Raw genomic sequence first — 21,611 nt, forward strand, 5'->3', positions numbered from 1 at the left:
GTTTGCATTCCCACCAGCAATGGATGAGTGTACCCCTTTCTCCACAACCTCTCCAACAAAGGCTATCATTGGTGTTTTTTATTTTAGCCATTCTGACAGGCTCAAGAACAATGGCAATGGGTTTTTTATCCTACTGCATGTACTGGCTTTGTGGGAGCCTAGGCAGTTTGGATGCTCAACTTACTAGACCTGGATGGAGGTGGGGGTTCCTTGGACTTTCCACAGGACAGGGAACCCTGATTGCTTTTCGGGCTGGGGGGGGGGACTTAATTGGGGGAGGGGGAGGGAATTGGGAGGCGGTGGCGGGGAAGAGACAGAAATCTTTAATAAATAAATAAATTAAAATAAATAAATAAATAAATAAGAAAGCATATGGTGGCACGGAGATGCAAATAAATGCATCTCTCAAACCTTACCAGAGGAACTTCTATTTGCAGTAAGTAGATGGCTACTAACACAAAGACCCACAAATGGCCAAAGGCACAGAGACTAAGACCCTGCAGAATGCTCAGCCCCAATGGAATATCTATACTGAACAACCCCTCCCCCACCAAAGCTCAGGGATCACTGTAGAAGAAGGGGTAGGAAGAATGTAAGAGCCAGTGGTGTGAATGAATGAAAACAGTAGCTTCCAAACACATAGAAGAGCTGCACACACTCACAGTGTTTATGAGAACACACACAAGCCCTGTGCAAGCTCAAGCCAGGTCAAATCCTGGAATGAAGAAGGAAGGTAGACAAGAAGTCCCACCCTACCTGTGAAGCTACTGGCAAATGATAGCTGCTGGGAAGAGAGAGAATCAGTTTTCTTTAAGTGTGCTGTCCCTAAGTTGACCATACTCCAAAGGAAGGCCACACATCCATAAATACCTGTACTCAATTGGCAGGAAAAAAAGGGGGGGCACAAAATTAGGTGAGTAGGGAAGAGGTAGATGTAGAAGTAGTAGGAAGGGTTAAATATGGTCAAAACTTATAGTATAAAATTCTCGAAGAATTTAGAAAGAGAAGGAAAAGAAGAGAAAGGATTTGATATTATCCCTATAATAGTAATATATATATATATATATATATATATATACACACACACACACACACACACACACACACACACACATCTTGGTTTTTCTAGACAGGGTTTCTCTGTAGCTTTGGAGCCTGTCCTGGAACTAGTTCTTGTAGACCAAGCTGGCCTCGAACTCACAGAGATCTGCCTGCCTCTGCCCAACTGCTGGGATTAAAGACATGCACCACCACTACCTAGCTGTATTTCTATATCTTGCACTGCTTTGGAGAGACAAGGAATAGTAGGAATGATACACATCTTGAAGCAGCCTTCCTTTAACTCGCTGCCAGTTAATCTTGATCAACTTTCAGGAATGCTTCTTACAAATGAGTAGCACCCATTCTCCAACTTCAATATTTCTTTTTTTTTTTTTTTTTTTTTTTTGGTTTTTCGAGACAGGGTTTCTGTGGTTTTGGAGCCTGTCCTGGAACTAGCTCTGTAGACCAGGCTGGTCTCGAACTCACAGAGATCCGCCTGCCTCTGCCTCCCGAGTGCTGGGATTAAAGGCGTGCGCCACCACCGCCCGGCACTTCAATATTTCTAAATGAAGTAATTATCCACAGTAAGCTAAAAAGCATCAACTCTTCACAAGACTCATTTGTGTCTCTAATCTGTTCAGAAATTTTTGCCTGTTCTCCACCCAAAACTCGGTTATTTTTAAAAACTCTTATGTGATGCAACATGACAGGCAAGGTTCCTATTGTCATTGAGCTTACATGCTAATGCAATGAGAAGATAATAGCTAAGAATGCAAGTCATTTCCGAAAATAAGTGCTTTCAAGTGAGGGAACTATAATAGAATTCTTAGGAAAGGGAACATCATAGGGTAAGAAGGGAAGCCCTGTTCCGACCCCTGCAGCTCTGGGAATTGATCTCAAGGCCTTGAGCATGTTTGACAGTCACTGACTCTGAACTATATATGTAACCCAGGAAAGGCTTCTTCAAAGATGGCTATCCGGGTTGAACCCTAAACTACGGGGTGAAAAAAAAGTCAGCTATGTAAGAAACTGGGGTAAAGCTTTTGTAGTAGTGGTAATTTTCCTAAAACCTTCCATGCATCAGTGAAAAGTTGTTAGCCATAAACAAAACTGAACAGAGTTCAGATATATTCAAGAACTTTCTTTCCCTGTATAGTCAGACATCAGAGCATTGCACTGTTACTGAAGGATGGATGTCCACAGCTTTATCTATTATTCCTATTAGAAAAGCTTACAGATATTTTTTCTTGGTTGTCCAGTTTAGCATTAGTTCAACCCTTCCCTGCCCATAATTATAACTGGCATTTTCTTTCTTTTCTTTTCTTTTCTTTCTTTCTTTTTTTTTTTTGTACCTCTAAGACAGGATTTCACTGTGTAGCTCTGGCTGTCCTAGAACTCACTATGCAGACCAGACTGGCCTCCAACTCCCAGAGATCTGCCTGCCTCTGCCTCCCAAATGCTGGACTGGCATGTTTATTTTTGTCTATGCTGTGAGCCACTTAAAAATAATTATACCTCAGCTCCTGGCATAATCATTAGTCTATGAACACATTAACATCTCCAGATGGACAAAAGCTGAATTTTAATCATATATAAAGAACAGTGGTTCTCAAGCTGTGGATTGCGACACCTCTGGGGGTTGACTGACCCTTTCACAAGGGTCACCTAAAACCATTGGAAATAGGTATTTCATATCAATCACAAAATTGCAGTTATAAAGTAGCAACAAAATAATTTTTATGGTTGGGGGTCACCACAACATGAGGAACTGCATTATGGGTCACAGTGTTAGAAAGGATGAGAACCACTGACATAGAACATGGTGTAACAGAGCAAAGCCTAAGTTCCATACGCCTAGACTAAGGTTAACTATAGGAATGAAGGAGGGGAATACCTAACAACAAGGAAAGACTGTAACAAGCCAAAGTCCTTTTATGCCAAATTAAGGAAAGGAATTCAGAGGTTATTCTGTTAGAGGAAAGGTAGTGTGGTGATTTGAATAAAAATGGCTCTTATTGGCTCAGAGATTTTAGATGCTTAGTCACTGAGAATGCCACTGTTTGAAAGTATTACGATTCTGAGGTGTGACCTTAGAAGTGTGTCACTGGGAGTGGGCTTTGAGGTTTCAAAAGCCCTTGTCAAGCCCAGACTCTGGTTGCAGATCAGGGTGTAGCTCTGCCTGCCACCATGCTCTCTGCCATGATGACAATGGACTAGGCCTCTGAAACTGTAAGCAAGCCCCTAACTAAATGCTTTCTTTTCTAAGAGTTGCTTTGGTCATTGGTGTCCCTTCATAGCAATAGAACAGTGACTAAGACAGAGGCTGGTACAGGAGTTGGGTATTGTGGCAGGCTTCACTTGGGGACTTTGGATTAGGAAAGCAGTTGAATGCTTAAAACAGGGCTAATAGGGCCATACTAGTAAGAGTATGGAAGACAGTGGTGCTGACAGCAATGTAAATTATGGCCTGGCTCAAGAAGTTTCAGAGAGGAAGAATGTTAGATATTATTAAGTGTCCTAGAGACTATTCTTGTGGTATTTGGGCAAAGAATGTGGCTGCTTTTTGCCCTTGTGAAAAAAAAAAAAACCTGAGGCTAAATTAAGGAGTTTTGGACTAATGACTGATTGGCAAGAGATTTCAATACAGCCTAGTATTGACTCTGTCATGTGTATCTAGAATGGAAAAGAGCAAGCTAGACAAAGAGGAGTACAAAATGTACCATGAGAAGAGAAAAGGAGCACCAGGAAATGTAATGGAGCTAACTCTAGTGCTTGAGGAGATAAAAGGTATAAAGAAAAGTCTGGTGTTAAATGGAATAAAGAAGGCGGTGACTCGAAAGACCCCAACCTGCTAAGTTTCCAAATTGTGAAAAGAAATGAAAGGAAAACATAAGCAGCAGCAGGGAACCATCCACAGCAGAAAGATATTACAAATGGAATTGGAGCGGGCCAAACTCCAGCTCCAGGAGGCTGCAGAACTTGGCAGTTTGACCACATGGTTCTGGCTTTAGAATCAAGAATACAAGAAAGGGGTTATGGAATCTCCCTCCATGGCTAAAGAAAGCCACCAAGGCCAGGTGTGTGTCAGAGGTGTTTCTGAATGGAGGCTGAGAAATGCCATTGTGTGAAGCTGTGAAGGCGAATCCAGGATTTCATTGGAGACCGCAAAATGTTAGAGATGCCAGAGTCATGGGACAACTGCCAAGGAGAGCTGCAGACTGGGTATGGAGCCAGCCAAAGAGAAAGAAGGATGTTCCAGTGAAGAAAGCTGAAAGGACTTGGAGATCTGAAGAGCACTTTGACATCAGACATGGAGATGCAGAATTTGGAATTTGTCCTGCTGCTTTTTGGCATTGCTTTGTTCCAATACTTCCTCACTATTCTCTCTTTCCTCCCTTTTAGAATGGTAATGTATATTCTGTGTTTTTGTATGTTGGAAGTATGTGGTTTTTGATTTTGGTCTTACAGGAGGTTACAGTTAAGAGACTGCCTTGAATCTTAGGAGAGACTGTTGATAGACTACGGGGACTTTTAAAATTTAAATGAATGCATTTTTGGTAGTATGATATGGCTATAAGCCTATGGGGACCAGGGAGTTGAATGTTTTAATAAGAATGGCCCTCAAAGCTAGGCAGTCGTGGCACATACCTTTAATCCTAGCACTTGGAAGGCAGAGACAGAAGGAACTGTGAGTTCAAGGCTTGATCTACCTACCAAGCTAGTTCCAGGAGAGCCAAAGTTACACAGGGAAACCTTTTCTCAAAACAAAAATCAAAAAAGAATGACCCTCATAGACTCATATATTTAAATGATTAGTCACCCTGGAGTGGCTCTATTTGAAAGAATTAGAAGGATTAGGAGGTGTGACCTTGTTAAAGGAAAAATTGGCCCTCGTCAAGCTGGGACACTCCCTCTTTCTCTCCCTCCCTCTCTCCCTTTCTTCCTCTGCTTGTGGATCAGGCTGTAGCTCTCAGGTGCTTCTCCAGGACCACACCTTCCTACCACCATGCTCTCTACCATGATGGACTTAGCCTCTGAACAGTAAGCAAGGCCACAATTAAGTGCTTTCTTTTATAAGAGTTGTGTTGATCATGGTTTCTCTTCACAGCAATAGAATTGTGAGGGCTTCATACTTCTCTGTGCTTCAAAACTGAGATGGCAGGGGAAATAAATGCTTGCAGTAAAGTATTAGATGTGAACATTTTAAAAATTACATTTATATTTATTTTGTATTCATGGGGATGAGTGGGCCATGTGGACCTATCTATCACAGCACACCTGTTGAGATCAAAAGACAGTTTACAGGAATTGGTCCTGGGGTTCAAACTCATTACCAGGCTTAGGGGCAAGCACCTTTACTTACTGGGCCATTTCCCCATCCCAGGAATAAATTTTTAAGGGCAGCAATACTTGTCTAACTGGCTCCCTAAGAGATGACAGGATGCTTAGGAGTGATAAAAAATAAGAACAGCAGAAGAGGTAGGGTTAGTCCAGAATATAAGGGAATTAAAAGCTAAGATGCCTGGGTCTGAATGTCAGTTACCCTGCTTGGGAAAAGTCAATTTCCATTTTCTAGACAGCAGCCTCCTTTCCTAGGGCCTGCAAATATAATTTTCTATAATCCTCTTCCCTGTGGTACTAGTTGTTAAAACTTGACCACACACTGGAAATAAAATGAGAATTTTAAATACTATTGATGCCTGGATTCCAAAACCAAATACTCAGAATTACCTGGTCTAGAATCAATAGCTGGGACCAAGTGTTCAAATGCAAGAATCTGTGGGGGATATGACACGTTCCAGCTAAGAGCAGCCACCAAGAGGTTTATGGACATCTTTGTGTTAATTTTCTTATTGCTGTGACAAAAATAACAGTAAGAACTGAAGATAAGAAACATTTTCACTCACAATTTCAGAGATTTCAGTCCATCAAAGCAAGGAAGGCACAGTAGCAGGCATACACAGCTTTGTCTACGGTAATGGGAGTATGAGGTGAAGCTACCAGATCAGGGAGCAGAGAAGACAGACCAGCACCGGGAGAGAGTGTAATCTTCAAAGGCTGCCTCTAGCGCCCTACTTCACTAGTCATGTTCAACCTCCAAATGGCTCCACAGCCTTCACAGTGCCACTAGCCAGAGAACAAATGCTCAAAACACTCCTGAAAGGGGCAATTCAGAGTCAAATCACAACTTAGTATGTAACATTATATGTCAGTGACTATGCTATGTCCCTTGCATATATAATCTCACTTAATCATTACAAGTCTATAAGTGTCCTTATTCCATTTACAGGTTCAAAACAGAAGAGAACCAATTACTTGCAAGATCAAATACTAATGTACTGAATCTGGTAAACAATTCAAAACAGCAAACTGACTACAAAGGCTAGAGAACACTATGAAATGAGTGTATTAAGTCAGATTAACTACCAAGAAGTTCTTTCCACGCCCCTCTCTGTCCATGACTGAGAATCAACCTAAGACCTCAGGCAGGGCAGGCGAGAGCTCTACTGCTAGATTACAATCCTATCCCAAGAGAAAACACCTACTCAGCCACACTTGCCCTATGGGAATTTCAGGGTCATATCTTAAGATTTAAAAAAAAATGGAAATCTTTTCTTTGTATATAATCTCTTGATAGTTCAGTGTCAAGGTGGTTAAAACAATATCATGTGGTTCAAACCAAATAAGTCTAAAAGTTTGCTTCTCTGATCCATAAGACACTGGAAATTTGGAAGGAAGAGCTCTGAACTTCAGGTACATAATTAGGGAGTCCTTAGGCAGAAATGATAGTAACACACCAAGAATAGTGTGTGCTGGGATAATAACCAGTGAGGTGGGTGGTGCAGAGATCCCAGGCACAAACAACAAAAGCATTTAGGAGGCTGAGGAAGATAAAAAGTATGGGGCCATCCTGAGTTACATGGTGAGAGGCTAAGAAAGGCAGAAATAATACTTGACATGATTAGTTTAAAACCATCTGAAAAGCCAGGCAGTGGTGGGGTACACCTTTAACCCCAGCACTCTTGAGGCAGAGGCAGAACTTTTATGAGTTCAAAGCCACCATGGTCTGCAGAGCAAGTTTCAGAACAGTCAAGGCTACACAGTGAAATCCTGCCTAGAAAAAAAACAAAAAAACAAACAACAACAAGAAAAAACCAGAAAATGTAAAAATGTATTAACAACTAAAGACTTAGCAGATTTCTAGATGTATTAGAAATGAATAAAATAGACATGTCAAGCTGTTTGGTTACATTTAAAATCCAAGTATTTGAAATTTTATACACCCAAAATATGATGCCAACTTTAAATTTGTGAATGCTTATTTCTATGATTGAAAAGTAGATTTTGTTTTTGTTTTTCAAGACAGGGTTTCTCTGTGTAGCTTTGACAGTCCTGGAACTCACTCTGACCAGGCTAAGCTCGAACTCACAGAGATCTGCCTGCCTCTGCCTTAAGTGCTAGGGTTAAAGGCACGCACCACCACTGCCCCGTGGGAAAAGTAGATTTAAGTCTACATTTATTTTTTTCCTTTGTTTTTATTTACTCCTTGCCAGCTCAGCACCTCATAAGCCTGCATATCTGCAAAACTTACAGCAGAGTTTTGCAACTAGCAAAACAAGACCTTTTTAAAAAATATTGTATGTGCATGGTGCCTCCACAAACATGTGGAGGTAAAAGGTCAGCCTGTTCTCTCTCCATCATGTGGGTTCTGGAGACTGAACTCAGTCATCAGGCTTGGCAGCAAGCGCCTTTACCAGTAGTACCATCTTGCTAGCCCCTTAAAAAAATTTTAATTGAAGTCAAATTTCTTATTTTTAGGACACCCATATTTTAGAATCAAGTGGCTATTCTTTGACATCCACACTAGTATACTGAGTATGGCTTTTTTTTTTTTTAAATCACTGTGTTCCTACAACACAGATGTCTTCAGTATATCAGGAAGCATATAAATCACTTGTATAAAACTAAAATATCGCACATTTAAATTTCTTATATTTTAAAAGTGGCCCCTTTCCCAAGAAGGTTTTTCTTTTCTACACGTAACTAACTCTTAAAAATGAAAAACTGCTTTTTACAGTTTTCAGTTTAAGGGAATTTTATTTAATAGCATTAATTTCATGGCAAAGACCTCAGGACGCTAGAATTGCATTAAAACTGTCAAAGCCAAACTATCCTATTATCAGACTTAAATGTTTTTTGTTTGTTTGTTTGTTTGTTTTTCGAGACAGGGTTTCTCTGTGGTTTTGGAGCCTGTCCTGGAACTAGCTCTTGTAGACCAGGCTGGTCTCGAACTCACAAAGATCCGCCTGCCTCTGCCTCCCAAGTGCTGGGATTAAAGGCGTGCGCCACCACCGCCCGGCCAGACTTAAATGTTAAGGAGAGTACAATTCTCTGAGAATTCTATTTAAGGACTAGGTCTTTTTTTCTTTCTTTCTTTCTCTTTGTAACCCTACTGTCCTGGAACTTGCTCTGAAGACCAAGTTGACCTCGAACTCACAGAGAGATGCCTGCCACCATCGCTGGGCAGGACTAGGTCTTAAAACACCAAGATATGTCAACTTAAGTTTGGGTCTTTGAAAATCCAGTTCTTGGGTATTCCAAGGCATGATTTTAAAACACACGTGCTTTTACTTTTGGTCAACCCTTGTACCAAAAGTGCACGCTCAAACACTAAGATAGGGCTTTCTGTTGTTCACATACCTTCATTTCTGTAATGCTAAAATGTCGAAAACAGTGACTGTGTGGTAACAGGCCTTTGATCCCAGCATTCCCAGCATTCGGGAGGCAGAAGCAACTCTGAGTTCGAGGTCAGCCTGGTCTAGACAACGAATTCTAAAACAGCCAAGGCTGTTACACAAACAGTAGAACATAGCCATAACCCATCCTTTAGCCTGTCACCTTTGTAATGCCTCGTTTTCCTTAATAACCCTAAGTAAGACAGAAAACACTGCACATCTAGAAATCCCTGGCCTCTGCTTTCCTTCCCGGGCCGACCAAGGAGAGGTAATCCGCAGCCCATCTTTAACATTTTTGAAATATAAAGAAAAAAATAATTAAAAACGAGTCTGCAATTTCACATCCTCCAAAGGCCCGCTCTCTACAAACACTTCTCTAGCAGGCCTAGCTACCGAGTCTAGCTCGGGGCCAGCAGGGCGAACACTGAGGAGAAGCTGCCTCTAGCCCAAAGGCAACCCTTTCCTTCGACCCTTTCTCGTTCCTCCGCAGATGGAGGACCAACAAACAGAACGCGCCTTCCGGGCGGGCACACGTCCCTCTCCTCAGCCCGCAGGCCCGCCCGAGGCCAGGCCACGAGGCCACGCGGAGCTCTCGGGACACAAGGCCCGAGCGGGTCAAGGAGAGAGGAAAGGAAGCGGCTCCTCAGGGCAAGCATGAGGCTCGGCCTCCCGAACAAAGCGGCGGCCCGGGGAGACGCGACGGCCCCCGCGACGCACACTGCCGGGGCTCCCGGCGCTACGCAAAAGCCCCGCAGCGCACCGGCCCGCTGCCCTTACGCCACTGGCTTGGCCCCAGAGCCTTCGCGAATATGGCTTTGCGCACTGCGGCGGGGCTGCGCCGCAACCTAGCTTGCCCGGTGGCTCCTCCCCGCCGCCCTGCGCGGATTGGTGGCGGACGGAAGCCCGGCTGCTGATTGGACAGCGGAGGAGCCACTCGGGGAGGCTCCGGTGGGGCGGCCGCCCCGGAGTGATAAGTTGGGCTTCAGACACGCCTCGGCGCCAGCAGCGAGCCGGAGCTCTATGGAGGCGGCGGCGGGTACCAGGTGGCGGCTGCAGCGGCGACTCCTCTGAGCTGAGCGTTTCAGGCCATCCTCGACTCCTTCCTCCCCCTTCCCTCCCCCTTTTTTGTTTTCCGTTCCCCTTCCCCCTCCCTTCCCCGTCCCCGACGACCGGATCCAGAGGAGGCAGCTGCGGTGGCAGCTGCTGAGTTCTCGGTGAAGGTGAGTGGAGCCGCCACCGCCGAGCGGAGCCCTCTAAAATGGCCGCCGCCCCTGGCCGCTTCTTGTCGAGTGTTACAAAATGGCGGCCGCAGGCGGAGCCGGGCGGGGCTGCTCTCGTCTACCTCTGGGCCACCTAGAAATCCCTGGCCTCTGCTTCCCTTCCCGGGCCGGCCCGGGAGACGCGGTCTGCAGTCTGGGCTGAGTGGCGGCGCGGCGCGAGGACGGCGTGCGAGCGTGGCGGGCCTCGCGCCTCGGCGGGAGGGACGCGGCCCGCGGCGGGGCCCGGCCGTTGGCGCGGGACCAGCGAGGCGGACGAGTCCGGAGCCCGGCCTCCCGGTGGGGAGGAGGTGTGTGGGCCCTGTGGCCGGCCGGCCGCCGCGCTGTCACCGGGGGACTCGGAGCGGAGGCGGCGGGCGGGCGAGCGGGCGGGAGGCCGCCTTCCTGCGGGAGAACAAAGGGCGGCCCGGAGGGGGCGCCTCCCGCCCGGCCCGGGCCCTCGCCCTCGCCCGTCGGAAGCCCGGCCACACTGGCCTTAGGGGAGGAACCCGCTGCTCTTTTGTTCGCGCGGAGTGGGGCGGAGGTTCCCGCTGCCGTGTTGTGGCCCCGCTCTTCCGGCGGCTTTCCACATGCGCCCTGTGGGAAGGGGTGAAAGTACGGGCGGAGGACAGAGCCGTCCCGGCGGCGGGGAGTGAGACCTTGGCCGGCCTGTCAGTGCCCGGGCCGCGCACAGCAGTGCGGCAGACCTCGGGCCACAGCCGGTGTTTAAAACATTTCTGTTAGATTTTAAAGGCCACGGAATATGGCTGCGTTCTAGGCAGTGTCCAGATGTTCTTCCCTCCCCCCCTTACACACACACACACACAAAGGCTGTTCCTGGCATCCTTGACCACTAAGGGGATCCACGTAGCTAAACAAGATTTTACTGTGTATTTGTGGTTTTGACTTTGTTCTATTTTAGTCTTCTAAGGGCTGCAGTGCAGTGAAAGTTAATCAGCTGCAGTGAGAGCCGAAATAGATTAGAGCGAGGGTTTATGCATGTGTTTGTTGGCAGTACCTAATTTTGGCATTCTCTCTCGTTCCAGGCTTTTCGTTTGTACCATCCCCTCCCCTCCCCACCCCATCCATTAATATTATTCTTTTGAAGATTCTTCGTTGTCAAGCCGCCAAAGTGGAGAGTGCGATCGCAGAAGGGGGTGCTTCTCGTTTCAGGTATAGTTTTGGGTAGGGCGGTAGATACATAGGAGGCCTTTTGAAAATGAAGCCGCTACTAACTAAATCGCACTTGTGTGCTGTGGCTCTACAGTATAGGGTATACTGGGGGTGCTGCAAGTGTGTCTGCGCCTCGAGGGGGGCATCAGACCCCCTGGGACTGGAGTTACAGACAGTTGGGAGCTGCCATGTGGGTGTTAGCCCTTGTCCTCGGGAAGAACAGCCAGCTCTCAAACCGCTGAGCCATCTCTAGCCTCTGGTTCATTTTCTTCTAGGCCAAAGTTCAGTCTTGGTTGTGGTGCAATTTCTAAAATATAAATAGGTTCCCTTTTGAGTGAGATGTACTTGGTAAAGTAAACATTTGTTTTGAATAGTGCTTCTTCGGGCGGAGGAGGAAGTAGGGGTGCACCTCAGCACTATCCCAAGACTGCTGGCAACAGGTATGGTAACTGGATTTTATTAATTAAAGACTTCTCAATGCCTAACAGGATAACCCTTGGGAAATCACCTGTAGTCCTAGTGTGAATTCATAATTTTAAACTGTTTTCATCCTCTTGGTTCATATTTGCTGACTCAAATGATTGTCCCTACTCTTTAATATTTGATGTGGTCTGTGTGGAGGAACATGCCTGTTAAGCATGTTGGTGTTAAGTCTCAAGGTTGGGTTCCTGGATCGGTAGGGTTTTTTGACATGACCCGGGAATGTATTGGCAGAAATTGGGAATGGGCCTCCCAGTCATTTTAAGCCTTCCATAAGATTCTGATGCTGTTTAAGAAAGATTTCCGGGATTGCTTTGTTGTATGGGAAGAATATAAAGCCTTAAGGTTTGTTTCGATTTATTTTTACTTAGCAAAGTGGTGGGACATTTGTTAAATGAGTGAATACTGTTTTAGGTTTTCTTAATTGTAAGCTACTTTGTTGATGTTTTATTAAACCAGCGAGTTCCTGGGGAAAACCCCAGGGCAAAACGCTCAGAAATGGATTCCTGCACGAAGCACTAGACGAGATGACAACTCCGCAGCAAACAACTCCGCAAATGAAAAAGAACGACATGATGCAATCTTCAGGAAAGTAAGAGGGTAAGTGTCTCGCCGTTCTGAGGGAGTAGAGATTAGCCCTGCTGTTCTAGTATGTATGCTGCACAATTCACGGACATGATTCAACATTTTAGTGATTCTTTTGCCAACAATATTCTAAAAAACTTTTGATGAGGAGTCCATTGCCCATAGGTATCTGGCTACAGGGGTTGTTTATTACCCATGAGCTTATGCTAACTTTTCCATGTTGGTCTGGTATGTAACATCAGTGATGTGAGTGATATAACCATCTTAGCCTATGGTCAATTTCAGATAATGAGAACCTTGTGCTCTGAGTTTTGAGAAAGGTATCTTGTGAAACCGCAGAAAAGCCCAGATAATATGATTCAGATGTCATAGTCTGTATCTGTGAGAAGTTTTATTTCGCCATCTCTTTGATTAGATGAAAAATGAACACTTCTGTAATACCATGCACAAGTTTACATAAGCTCAAGCTTAGACAAGAAACTACTGGGAGACAGGGGGGAAATATTTTATTTTATTTTATTTTTTCCATGGAGTGATATATCAGCCACACTCCAAGATAAGGCCCTGTACTCAGGAACAAATGACAACACAAATTTATGTTTTTAGTGATTTTTTTTTCTTAGAGAAAGAACATGAAATGGGGGAGGAGCGGAGCTGGAGGTCAGGAAAGAATATAATAAAAATATAATGTATGGCATTATCAAAAAATAAATAGGAAAGAAAGAGGAACATTTTTCCCTGTTTAGGGAATTAGTAAAGGGAAAGTCAAAATTTAAACGCTATTTTTCAGCTTAGAAAATAATTGTTAACCCATACTTGAAATGTGTTTTTCCGCAGCATACTAAATAAGCTTACTCCTGAGAAGTTTGACAAGCTATGCCTTGAGCTCCTCAATGTGGGTGTAGAGTCTAAACTCATCCTTAAAGGGGTCATACTGCTGGTAAGTTTAAATGTTAGTTCAAGAGGGGGGCAGAAAATTTACAGACATAAGTTTCTTATGTTTAATGACTGCATTAATCATGAGATAGGTCCTAGATATGGATGTGTGTGTTTGAATAATGATAATAAAAACAGGACTACTTTGAATGACATTAGGATTCAAAAAGTGAACCTTGAATCCTCATTTGCCTTGGTTTATCAAGTTGTCTGAAAACAGCTGCTGAGTTCTTTCCTTTGTGAAAGTGGTTTTGGGGTTTATGATGATTCATAGGATTCTGGCATCTTGTTGTACATGACTATCAACCATAGAGTTGTATCTTCAACGATGTCTTTGATTTATAGTTTTCTAGATGGGGAGGTGTATGCAACATGAGATTTATTAGATTGTACCACAGATACTAATTTTAAAACGTTTATTTTTTTTTTTTTTGAGGTGTGTCTAAATTGAGTGTAGCTTGTGAGGGTTAAGGCTGTTTTTAAAGAGGGCTCCTTCAGCCTCTTATTCATCATGGTTTGATTTTTAATGGCTTCTGTAGATTGTGGACAAAGCCCTAGAAGAGCCAAAGTATAGCTCGCTGTATGCTCAGCTATGTCTGCGATTGGCAGAAGATGCACCAAACTTTGATGGCCCAGCAGCAGAGGGTCAACCAGGACAGAAGCAAAGCACAGTGAGTGACAGTTTTTGTTTGCTTTGTTTTAAAATTAGTTTGGAAATTTTATTTTTTAATTAGCAAAGTTTATAATGTCTTTTGTTTGCAAATAGACATTCAGACGCCTCTTGATTTCCAAATTGCAAGATGAATTTGAAAACCGAACCAGAAATGTTGATGGTAAGCATTTAAATTTGCTTTTAACTAGTACCGGGTGTTTTTATTACATTTATGCCTTCTGTGGCCTAAGTGGTCAGAACACTTGCAAGAATGGTTCTAAGTGTTCTTTATTCTGTTTTGCCTCCCCTCCTCAGTCTATGATAAGCGTGAAAATCCCCTCCTCCCTGAGGAGGAGGAACAAAGAGCTATTGCTAAGATCAAGATGTTGGGGAACATCAAATTCATTGGAGAACTTGGCAAGCTTGATCTTATTCACGAATCTATCCTTCATAAGTGCATCAAAACAGTGAGTATGGAGTAGCTTAGGGTGAGGTAGTCAATAAGAATGTCCTTATTTGGGGAAAGTTAGTCAATTGCTGCATATCTGAAAAGGTGGCTGGCTACTGACAATAGTTTGGTAACCAGAGAAACTCAGAATTTCAAAGTGCTTTTTATTTATTTATTATGTATACAACATTCTGCTTCCCACACACCAGAAGATGGCGCCAGATCTCATAGATGATTGTGAGCCATCATGTGGTTGCTGGGAATTGAACTCAGGACCTCTGGAAGAGCAGTCAGTGCTCTTAACCTCTGAGCCATCTCTCCAGCCCTCAAAGTGCTTTTTAAAGTAGAGGTAGATTGGATTGCTTTGCCTGTGTTGAAATTCATAGAGGGATTTCTTCAACACAGACAAGTAGGAAAGCATTGTCTTACATGCTCTAGGAATTGGGAGTCAGTCCAAACCTAAGGAAGGAAATACTACATAAACCAGATAACTAAAATTTTAAACATGTTCTTTTGGTAGCTTTTGGAAAAGAAAAAGAGAGTCCAACTCAAAGATATGGGAGAGGATTTGGAGTGCCTCTGTCAGATAATGAGGACAGTGGGACCTCGATTAGACCACGAACGAGCCAAGGTATGCTTTTACTGAGAACAGTTAAAGGTGGTGTGTCTTGTGAGTTGGGGTTTGCTCTAGTTAGTCTGCCTTTACCCTATGGCACAATAATTCAAAATGCCTTAGTGTACTTAGTTCTAATTGTGTTTTTTTTGTTTTATTTTTTTATCAGTCCTTAATGGATCAGTACTTTGCCAGAATGTGTTCCTTAATGTTAAGTAAGGAATTGCCAGCAAGGATTCGTTTCCTACTGCAGGTAAGATTTTTTTTTTTCAACAGTGTCCAATAAACTTGAGGTTTTTTCCCTTTGGAATAGTAATTAAAATTTAAATTTTTTAATTAAAATTTAAGTTTTTTAAAATTACAGGATACCGTAGAGTTGCGAGAACATCATTGGGTTCCTCGCAAGGCTTTTCTTGACAATGGACCAAAGACGATCAATCAAATCCGTCAAGATGCAGTAAAAGTAAGAGATTTTCAATTTCTTTTTCTTCTTTTCCATAGTAGTGTAGTCCTTTCCTTAACTCTTAAAATCTAGAATTAGTGTCCTTCAGGCCATTTTTGGAGAGAAGTTCTAGAACTGTAAATAAGCAATCCAGGGTCTATGGGCAGCAGTACTTACCCACTTTTCTTCTCAAAGGATCTAGGAGTGTTTATTCCTGCTCCTATGGCTCAAGGGAGGAATGACTTCTTCCTGGAGGGACCGTTCATGCCGCCAAGGATGAAAATGGATAGGGACCCACTTGGGGGACTCGCTGATATGTTTGGACAAATGCCAGGTAATTTTAAACAAAGCAGTGTTTTGATTAAACTAAAGAAAGGTTAATGCTTTAATGAAGTTCTAAGAATTGTCTGTATTTTAAGGTAGTGGAATTGGTACTGGTCCAGGAGTTATCCAGGATAGATTTTCACCCACGATGGGACGACATCGTTCAAATCAGCTCTTCAATGGCCATGGGGGACACATCATGCCTCCCACGCAATCGCAGTTTGGAGAGATGGGGGGCAAATTTATGAAAAGCCAGGTAAGACATTGAGAGTGTTTATAGTGTTTAGGGCTAACCTTAGGTTCAATACATTATGTAGTTTATTGTTTGTTTTTTAAATGATGCTGAGTTTTACCTTTAATGCTTTTTTTTATCCAAATTACCCCCTGACAATTTCAAATTGAGTAAAATATGTATCCTTAAAATTAGTAAAAATCACATCACTTTATTCAACAGATAGGTTAGATATTCTTCCTTGTTTCATCTTTTCTGGGCAAAGCAATGGCTTGGCTCATTCCCTTGGTACTCGATTACCATAATTTTTATCTAGACTTTCTCTCCCTTTCTGAAATAGGGGCTAAGCCAGCTCTACCATAACCAGAGTCAGGGACTCTTATCCCAGCTGCAAGGACAGTCGAAGGATATGCCACCTCGGTTTTCTAAGAAAGGACAGCTTAATGCAGATGAGGTACATTTGCCTACATTACTTCTATGCAGTAGATTGTCAGTGCAGGAATCTCTTGCCCGATGATTATAAAAAGACGCGAAAGAGGACTTGAAGCTGGATTCTTTTCCTTTTTCTCTCTTCTCTACTCTTTTCTCTATTTCCTTTTCTCTTTTCTCTACTTTTCTCTATTTCCCTCCCTTCCCACTTTCCTCTGCTTCTTTTTCTCTCTCTGGATGTCCAGCGTCCTATGAGCGAAGATTATGAGATATGAGGGCAAGTTTCTAAGTAATTTTTACTAGTTAGCATGAGAAATGGTTAAGATGTTGGTGGATTTCTCTGTAAGTAGAATAAAGAGTATCTATATTGCTGATATTGGGTGAATTATGTTACAAACTAAGGTTTGTAAACAGTATCTTTCTCTTTTCCTCCAGTATCTTATTCATTAAATCAGATTACTTTTCCCAGAAGTTAAATTTATCATGTGATATGAAGTAACTTTTTTGTTTTAGAGAATTGTCTCTGCCATAATTATTAGGTTTGTCTAGGATTCTATACATTTGACATTTGTTTATTAGCTCTGTTAACTTGGTTATGTGTTGATTTGTTTTTGATTTTAGATTAGTTTGAGGCCTGCTCAGTCGTTCCTAATGAATAAAAATCAGGTGCCAAAGCTTCAGCCCCAGATAACTATGATTCCTCCCAGTGCACAGCCACCACGCACTCAAACACCACCTCTGGGACAGGTATGGGCCCCAAAGTATCTGCCCTCTGAAGATGAGTGAGAATTCTGTTTGCTTCCCTCTGTTTCAGGTGGTACTGTTCTTTTTGGTTTCTTACATTTATTTTGATTAAACGTTTGTTGTGCTGCTTGCCTTTAGACACCACAACTTGGTCTCAAAACTAATCCACCACTTATCCAGGAAAAGCCTGCCAAGACTAGCAAAAAGCCACCACCATCAAAGGAAGAACTACTTAAACAGACTGTAAGTTTCAGATAGCCCCCTAAGTCGTCTCTTTTGCTTAAACATTTGAGGATAGGGAACACTGGTGGTAATTGGATTGTGTTCTTCTCAGGAAGCCATTGTGACTGAATATCTGAATAGTGGAAATGCAAATGAGGCCGTCAATGGCATGAGAGAAATGAGAGCCCCGAAACACTTTCTTCCTGAGATGTTAAGCAAAGTGATCATCCTGTCACTAGATAGAAGTGATGAAGATAAAGAAAAAGCGAGCTCTTTGATCAGTTTACTCAAACAGGAAGGAATAGCCACAAGTGACAACTTCATGCAGGTAGAACATTGTACTGATTGTGTGATAGCTCTTTCCAGTTGTGGTTGGAAGCTAATAACTGTTTTGAATATTCTTCCCAAGGCTTTCCTGAATGTATTGGAGCAGTGCCCCAAACTGGAGGTTGACATCCCCTTGGTGAAATCTTATTTGGCACAGTTTGCAGCTCGTGCTATAATTTCAGAGTTGGTGAGCATTTCAGAACTAGCTCAACCACTGGAGAGTGGCACCCACTTCCCTCTCTTCTTACTTTGTCTTCAACAATTAGCTAAATTACAAGATCGAGAATGGCTAACTGAACTTTTTCAACAAAGCAAGGTCAATATGCAGAAAATGCTGCCAGGTAAGAGCTGACTGACTTAATTAACAATAAGTGATTTTGTGTACTAGGAAAGTGTTTGTAGAATGGTCTAGATAGGTCACCCTGGTAAAATGAGAAATGTCTTTGCAGAAATTGATCAGAATAAAGATCGAATGTTGGAGATTCTGGAAGGAAAGGGATTGAGTTTCTTATTCCCGCTCCTTAAATTGGAGAAGGAGCTATTGAAGCAAATTAAGCTGGATCCATCCCCTCAAACTATATATAAATGGATTAAAGATAACATCTCTCCCAAACTTCATGTAGATAAAGGATTTGTGAACATCTTAATGACCAGGTAAGATAAATGGTTTTCACTTGTTAGAAAGTCTACAGGGCAGAGCCCCAAAAGCTGGTGTTGAACTAGACAATTTCTAACATGATCTCTGCTGTTCAGCTTCTTACAGTACATTTCTAGTGAAGTAAGCCCACCTAGTGATGAAACAGATTCTTCCTCTGCTCCTTCCAAAGAACAGTTAGAGCAGGAGAAACAACTGCTGCTCTCTTTCAAGCCAGTGATGCAGAAATTCCTTCATGATCATGTGGATCTACAGGTCAGTGCCCTGTATGCTCTGCAGGTGCACTGTTACAACAGCAGCTTCCCAAAAGGTGAGGTGACTGGTGTCCGTAGAGAATGAGGGGCAGTCTGAAATAGCACACTGGAATAATGGAATTAATTACATGCTTCTGGTTGGTTTTGTTTTAAGGCATGTTACTTCGATTTTTTGTTCATTTCTATGACATGGAAATTATTGAGGAGGAAGCTTTCTTGGCTTGGAAGGAAGACATAACTCAAGAGTTTCCAGGAAAAGGCAAGGCTTTGTTCCAGGTAAGCGCTTTGTTAAGTTTTAGTTTTGTTTTTGTTTTGTTTTGTTTTTGCTTATTGACTTGGCTTGGTTGTTTTTTATAGTATTTTAAATGGACCTCTTCCTAACTTCAATGCATCAAAAAGTATGTTAGTCTGCAAGATGTGGTCAAATAGGCAGTTAGCAAATGAGATGAAGATACAGGATGAAATCATGCTTAAAACCATAGTGCTGTGTAAATTGGTTATAGATAGGTAACAATTTTGGTGGCAAAGCTGCTTACTCACATGGTTAACAGAATAAAGGCATTTGGGTTTAAAACTAAAAATGAAAAAAGCATACTTTGTAGTTTGGTATTGTTATCCAGTAGAATGGAGCTCTGGAAATAGAACTTGACATGAAAGAACTCTAGATCCATAGTGTGCATAAAATTAGCTTTTTGAAGAATTTAAAAGTAGAATCTCATCCTAGTGCTAGCTAAAAAGGTCTTAACACAGTTCAAATAGTTCTACTAATAGTATAGTTCTAGCTAAGGCCTCAGCTTTGAGGAAGCCCTGGTTTACAGCTTCTAATCTAAGGTTTATAGACTACTTTGTAAGGAGTGTTTAAGACAAGCCTGGACACTCATTGTATGGGATCCTGTTCTCTGGTGGGCAACTAGAGAGATAGCTCAGCAACTTAGAATGCTCAAAACCGTTTATCTCCAGTTCCCAAAGGTTCAGTCCCCTTTTTGGCTGTTGGGCCCTGTGCATACATGGTACATAGTCATATATACCAGTCAGTCATCCATATATGCACAAATGTTTTAAAGGAAGGAATGGCTCAATAGGTAAAGCTTGTGAAGACCAGACTCCAGAATCAACTTACTCTCTGGGTGGACTTCTTGGTTGTATATTCTGAACAAAACTTAATTTTTTTTAAAGATTTATTTTGTAGGTATGTCTATAAAGGTGTCAGAATCCCTGGAATTGGAGCTTTAGACAGTTCTGAGTTGCTATGTGGGTGCTGGCTATTAAACCCAGATCCTCTGGAAGAGCAGTCAGTGCCTCTTTTAACCACTAGGGCATCTATCTCGCCAGCACCCTAAACTTAATGTTTTATATAATATACTAAGTTTTTTTTATTATGAATTTAATTTACAGGTAAATCAGTGGCTAACCTGGCTAGAAACTGCTGAAGAAGAAGAATCAGAGGAAGAAGCTGACTAAAGAACCAGCCAAAGCCTTAAATTGTGCAAAGCATACTATGATGTAACTGCATTTGACCTAACCACTGCGAAAATTCATTCCGCTGTAACGTTTTTCACAATATTTAAAGCAGAAGCACGTCAGTAAGGTTTCCTTCTGCATAAGGTTTTTGTAGTGTGATGTCTTAATCATAGTCTACCATCAAATACTTTAGGAGTATCCTTAATGTTTAGATAGAATATTAGCAGCATGCAATAATTACATCCTAAGTTCTCAAGCAGAGGCAGTCTATTGCAAAGATCTTCTTTGCTGCCAGTTACCATAGGCTGTTTTAAGTTAGAAAACTGAATAGCAACACTGAATACTGTAGAGATGCACTTTGCTCAGTAATACTTGAGTTGTTGCAATATTTGATTATCCATTTGGTTGTTACAGAAAAATTAACTGTAATTGATGGTTGTTGCCGTAATAGTATATTGCCTGTATTTCTACCTCTAGTAATGGGCTTTATGTGCTAGATTTTAATATCCTTGAGCCTGGGCAAGTGCACAAGTCTTTTTAAAAGAAACATGGTTTACTTGCACAAAACTGATCAGTTTTGAGAGATCTTTAATGCCCTTGAAGTGGTTTTTGTGGGTGTGAAACAAATGGTGAGAATTTGAATTGGTCCCTCTTATTATAGTATTGAAATTAAGTCTACTTAATTTATCAAGTCATGTTCATGCCCTGATTTTATATACTTGTATCTATCAATAAACATTGTGATACTTGATGTAGTTGTACATGACTTCAAATAGTACCTCCAAAGTTTGGAAAATTGTTCATTTTGTCTTGAGGTATGGACTTACCTCAGTTTAAGAACTTGGGAAATTTTTAACTTCATAGTCTTAACACCAGTGCTATTTAGTAGTGATTCACCCTGTAAGCAGCGTTAGTAAGTATCATACTTTAGAGTATTCAGTTTTTCACCCTGTTCCAGACTGACTGTTTCTGTCAGTCTTGTAATGCAAGCTGTCAACTTAATCTGGAGCTGCCTTTTCTGTTAAGAGACTTTGTCGACTCTGACTCTGCTTTCTAAGCACCTTAGGAATAAGCTTCCTCATCACACCATCCTCTTTGCTGAGGTACCTGCTTAGTCCTTAATCTCCATTTACTCTTCACAACAAAACAACCAGAGCAAGAAACTGAAAAACAAAACTGCCATGTGGTTTAGAACTCAGCAAATGCTAGGCTTTAAATTTATGATTTAAAATTTTAAATCATAAAATTGGCTCCTATTACTTTCCATTTTGTCTAGCCCTTGCAATATGTAGTTCCTTTACCTGGAACAGTGCTTTCCTTACCTCTCAACCTTCAGGTATTGGCTTAAATTTCACTCAACTTGCCTTCTTCCTCTGCCAGGACAAGAGAAGGGTTTCTATAAGTCAAAGGTTTTTTTTTGTGTTTTGTTTTTTTTTTGTTTTTTTTTTTTGTTTTTGAGATGTCACTGAAAAGGTCCACGGGGAACCCAGAGAACAGTGGACCACAAAGTAGCTTGACTGGGTCAAGTCCCACTGTGTCCCCTGCATTCCCTGCCAATATCTTCTCAGGTGTCACCAGCTCCAAAAGCCTGCAGTGGAAAT

At 42.2% G+C, this 21,611-nt stretch overlaps 1 protein-coding gene and 1 non-coding gene across 2 annotated transcripts; both read left to right on the plus strand.

The window, feature by feature from the left end:
* Nucleotides 1-9,797: 9,797 nt before the first annotated feature.
* Eif4g2 (eukaryotic translation initiation factor 4 gamma 2) lies at nucleotides 9,798-20,761 on the plus strand. The gene is made up of 23 exons (XM_041666027.1): nucleotides 9,798-9,813; nucleotides 9,986-9,997; nucleotides 11,080-11,206; nucleotides 11,581-11,646; nucleotides 12,146-12,286; nucleotides 13,109-13,211; nucleotides 13,747-13,878; nucleotides 13,974-14,040; nucleotides 14,175-14,326; nucleotides 14,828-14,938; nucleotides 15,090-15,173; nucleotides 15,285-15,383; nucleotides 15,558-15,696; nucleotides 15,782-15,942; nucleotides 16,259-16,372; nucleotides 16,969-17,094; nucleotides 17,230-17,334; nucleotides 17,426-17,641; nucleotides 17,723-17,981; nucleotides 18,090-18,294; nucleotides 18,394-18,605; nucleotides 18,704-18,825; nucleotides 19,945-20,761. Exons 1-23 carry the CDS (start codon nucleotides 9,798-9,800, stop codon nucleotides 20,008-20,010), a joined length of 2,835 nt encoding a protein of 944 aa, XP_041521961.1. The 3' UTR covers nucleotides 20,011-20,761.
* LOC121458188 lies at nucleotides 16,425-16,628 on the plus strand. Its single transcript, XR_005975826.1, has one exon. It is a non-coding gene; the product is annotated as a small nucleolar RNA SNORD97 (small nucleolar RNA).
* Nucleotides 20,762-21,611: the final 850 nt, after the last annotated feature.

Source organism: Microtus oregoni, unplaced genomic scaffold (genome assembly GCF_018167655.1).
Source record: "Microtus oregoni isolate MIOR12 unplaced genomic scaffold, Mior012 000016F_ref0000370, whole genome shotgun sequence".
Taxonomy (NCBI): domain Eukaryota; kingdom Metazoa; phylum Chordata; class Mammalia; order Rodentia; family Cricetidae; genus Microtus; species Microtus oregoni.

Bases quoted from the DNA above. Each gene is read 5' to 3' on its own strand.
- Eif4g2 (XM_041666027.1), top strand. The intron at 18,295-18,393 runs GTAAGATAAATG...TCTGCTGTTCAG, and splicing joins GTGAACATCTTAATGACCAG to CTTCTTACAGTACATTTCTA. The intron at 18,606-18,703 runs GTGAGGTGACTG...TTTTGTTTTAAG, and splicing joins CAACAGCAGCTTCCCAAAAG to GCATGTTACTTCGATTTTTT.